The sequence below is a fragment of the Sinocyclocheilus rhinocerous genome, unplaced genomic scaffold (genome assembly GCF_001515625.1).
Source record: "Sinocyclocheilus rhinocerous isolate Xijiao unplaced genomic scaffold, SAMN03320098_v1.1 scaffold3689, whole genome shotgun sequence".
Lineage (NCBI taxonomy): Eukaryota > Metazoa > Chordata > Actinopteri > Cypriniformes > Cyprinidae > Sinocyclocheilus > Sinocyclocheilus rhinocerous.
The window spans coordinates 117,667-121,499 of record NW_015624251.1 but is presented as its reverse complement, the minus strand read 5'-3'; the positions used below and the strand labels follow the sequence as shown (position 1 = coordinate 121,499).

Genomic DNA, 3,833 nt, shown 5'->3' with positions numbered 1-3,833 from the left:
CCAAAAATTCCTTAGGGGAAATTTTGGGTTCTGAGGCCCTCCGTGGGCCTGACGTAGGAGCAGCGGCCCTCCCTGGGCTTGACTTGGGAACGGGGCCCTCTCTGGGTTGGACTTGGGAACGGGAGCCCTCTCTGGGCTTGACTTGGGAACGGGGCCCTCTCTGGGCTGGACTTGGGAAACGGGAGCCGTCTCTGGGCTTAACGTGGGAACGGGAGCTCTCTCTGGGCTTAACGTGGGAACGGGAGCCCTCTCTGGGCTTAACTTGGGAACGGGAGCCCTCTCTGGGCTTAACTTGGGAACGGGAGCCCTCTCTGGGCTTAACGTGGGAACGGGAGCCCTCCCTGGGCTTAACGTGGGAACGGGAGCTCTCTCAGGGCTTAACTTGGGAACGGGAGCCCTCTCTGGGCTTAACTTGGGAATAGGAGACCTCCCTGGGCTTAACGTGGGAACAGGAGCTGGAGCCGACACTGGAGCGGACTCAGGGGCTGGAGCCCACAGTCTCTTCCTCCACATTCTCCTTTTTTGAGCAGAGGTGAAGGACACTGCTGCTGTCAGCTGAGGGCTTGGGAGTGAAACGGCCGGCGGGCTTGACAATAGAGCGGCCGGCGGCCTCTACTTCCGAGCGGCCGGCGGGCTTGACATAGGAGAGGCTGGCAGGCTTGACGGCGGGCTGGTTCTGAATCGGGGCTGGACACTCTCCAGACACCGGATGATACCTTCCCTCCAGCTCAGTCCAGTGGTGTCTGGGAGGTCCACTGGCCGATGGTAATTGACCCCGATCCAGAACAGAGAATTCAGCGTGGCATCATCCAACACTGTCATTGCCGCGAGCTCTCAGAATTCCTGGGCGAATTCTACGAAGGGGAGATCCCTACGGGCAAGGGCAGTGAATTTTGCGGCCGTTTCCATGATCGCGGGGGGGAAAACGGAAAACAAAACCCTTTCAAAAAACGTAAACAAAAGCACGGGGAGAAGGGGCGCCGCTTACTGTTTGTCGGTCTACTAGCGAGGAGACATCGTATAATACAGAAATCACAGACTTTATTAACACACACGTAGCACAGGAACCTAAAGACGTTTAACACTAGACCCAGCACAAAGGAAAACACAGGACTTAAATACTAGGAACTAAACAAGGAAATCAATGGAACACACCTGAAATCACTGAACACAATCAACATGAGGGAGAAACTAGGTCACAGGGAGAACATGGGGAGCAAAACACAAGACACGGAACACAGGAGCAGTCCAAGGGCGTGACAGCATGGACCTCAGAGGCCTTTATTATTATTATTATTTTGTATTTTATTTGGGCCCAAGCTGATGGTCCATTTTATTTTCAAATATTATTTTTTTATTATTCTAATATTATTTATTTTATTTTATTTTATCTTAAAATTTTATTTTTTATTATTCTATTATTTTACGTTGGCATGGGCTTCAGATGCCTTACTTTATTTGTTCCGCAGTTTTATTTTAATTTAATTACATTTATTTTATTTTATTTTATTGTTATTGTTAATTAAACATAATTAAAGCCGCTGATAGTGATGCTGTCACACTGGAATCCAAATCAAATGTCCTTAAACCTGTTAAACTCTGCAGGGGGAAAAAAAACTGTGAAACTCTCTCTCTCTCTCTCTCTTTCTCTGTCTCTCTCCCTCTCTCTCTCTCCGTCTCTCTCCGTCTCTCTCCCTCCGTCTCTCTCTCTCCCTCCCTCTCTCTCTCTCTCTCCCTCTCCGAGCGCTTCGTCTCTCTTCGGATGTCTGACTGACGGAGAAACTTTCACTGGAGTGGAAACATCTTGTTTGAAGAGGCTGAAAGTCATTAATGATGGAGATAATTGCTAATGAGCGACGCGTGAGCTGCTGGATTATTAATGAAGGCGCTGGATTACGCGCGTCAGGACGCGTCACGATCCATCAACGCGTTCACCATTAGAACAGCTGGAGCTCAACGGGTACTGCTCTTTTACTGCACTTTTACCACACTATTACTACACTCACGATTACCACACAAACTATCAGGCACCAACACGGAGTAGCATGGTATTTCTATCATTTTATTGTGGTACCAATATATATAGGAGCTATAATAAATGTATTCATATATATATATATTTTCATGAACCTAAAGGGTTAACGTTTTATTGAAATGAATACAATACTGAATACTATATATATGCATATGTACACACACACACACACATATATATATACTGTATATATAGAGCCACATAATTATACCATACTTTCATATGTATTATTACTGTATTCATGTAACACTGTGGTAACTTTTGGTAACACACCAGGGTAACATTTCCACATACGAGTTATGTAACACTTCATTTTACAGTGTCCTTGTTACACGTTACATGCTTACTATAGTAATAACACTAAATTATGCATAAATATATGCAACTAGCCCTAAAGTACATGTTGTTAATTAATATTACTCTGTACTTAAATATGTAATCATACTGTAAAAAGAAAACAAGGTATTTCCTGTTAATAACTCCTGTAATATCTCACAAACCTTCATGAAGGTATCGTTACTCGTTCCCACACACACTTGAACGCAGCAGCTGCAGTCACTGACACATTTAACAGCTCCAGCGCTCCAGGGGTCAGCAGGTCGGGTCAAAGGTCAGCTGAGGTCTAAAAAGAGTACAACACGAGTTTGAACTTGAGTGACGCTGAAAATACAGCTGCGCATCACAGAAATAAATTACAGTTGAACATATATTCACATAGTTTTAAATTGTAATAATATTTCACAATTTCTACTGTATGTAATTTTGTGTTTTTAGTGTTGCTGTGGTTCTGTTGCCGATCTTCATGTGTCATCAGACAACAAGGCAGGTAAGACTAATATAAAGGGAAAACACTTTATCATTTTTAAAAAATATATATTTTTCTATAGTTGAAACAAGTGCCCAAAATTGCATCAGTACATCACTGGCCGATGGCAGGCAAATTACTGATACAATGTTTGGCTTGAATTTTATGTAATGAATTTAATTCATTCTGTCCCTCTTATTTTTCATTTTGCTGGTTTATTATGAGGAGTATTCCACGTAATATTCATCAGAGCTCAAAGTGTCACAAATCAGAACTCAAAACCACATGGATTTCTGTAGAAAAAAAAAAAGAAGCATCTCCAGAAAGGAAAACGTGCTGTTGTCCATGAGTGTCGTCTCATTCCTGTCATAGTGAGAGTGATGACATGTGCTTCAGCTGTCTGACCTCTCGCTGACCCTGAGAATGAGTTTTAGGGTCCGGCTGAGTGAGGTCACGCCCTCTGCCCTCTGATTGGCCGTCAGCTGTTTGATTGACAGTGCTCTGGCTCATTATCAAAATGCATGTCATTTTGTTTCCTCTTTATGTACATGATGTGCTGCCATACGTGCTCAGATCTGGTCTGATCCACAGCAGACTGGTTCTGAAGGCGCGCCGTCGAGGTTGTGGAGCTCCTGGGGTTCGTGGGGCGAGTGTTCGCGCTCCTGCGGCGGAGGAGTTCAGGAACAGACCAGAGTCTGTCTGCCACACTATCCAGCAGTCCGTGATGCATCAGCAGCACCGCAGAGCCCCGCGGCACAGAACACGGCCTCAAACACGCCTAACCAGAGACGCCTGAGCGTCGGCAGATACGGATGGAGGTATGACATAGAATAGTTCAGATTTTTAAAGTTTTTAAAAGTCATTTATCATTTATTTGATCAATCATTTATATAATTTATTCAAAAGAAATAATTTATTTGATCAAAATACAGTAAAAATGTGAAATATTATTACAATGTAAAACAGCTGTTTTCTATGTGAATCTCTGTTAAA

General features: G+C 43.9%; 1 protein-coding gene across 1 annotated transcript in view; it reads left to right on the top strand.

Moving 5' to 3' along the window:
• Window positions 1–2,813: 2,813 nt before the first annotated feature.
• The window catches only part of thsd4 (thrombospondin type 1 domain containing 4), a 37,432-nt gene continuing 36,412 nt past the window's right edge, over window positions 2,814–3,833 (top strand). Inside the window, exons 1-2 of the mRNA XM_016552185.1 lie at window positions 2,814–2,861; window positions 3,414–3,658. Coding sequence (XP_016407671.1) covers window positions 2,838–2,861; window positions 3,414–3,658 — 269 coding nt within the window. The 5' untranslated portion in view covers window positions 2,814–2,837. The remainder of the gene's footprint in view (window positions 2,862–3,413; window positions 3,659–3,833) is intronic.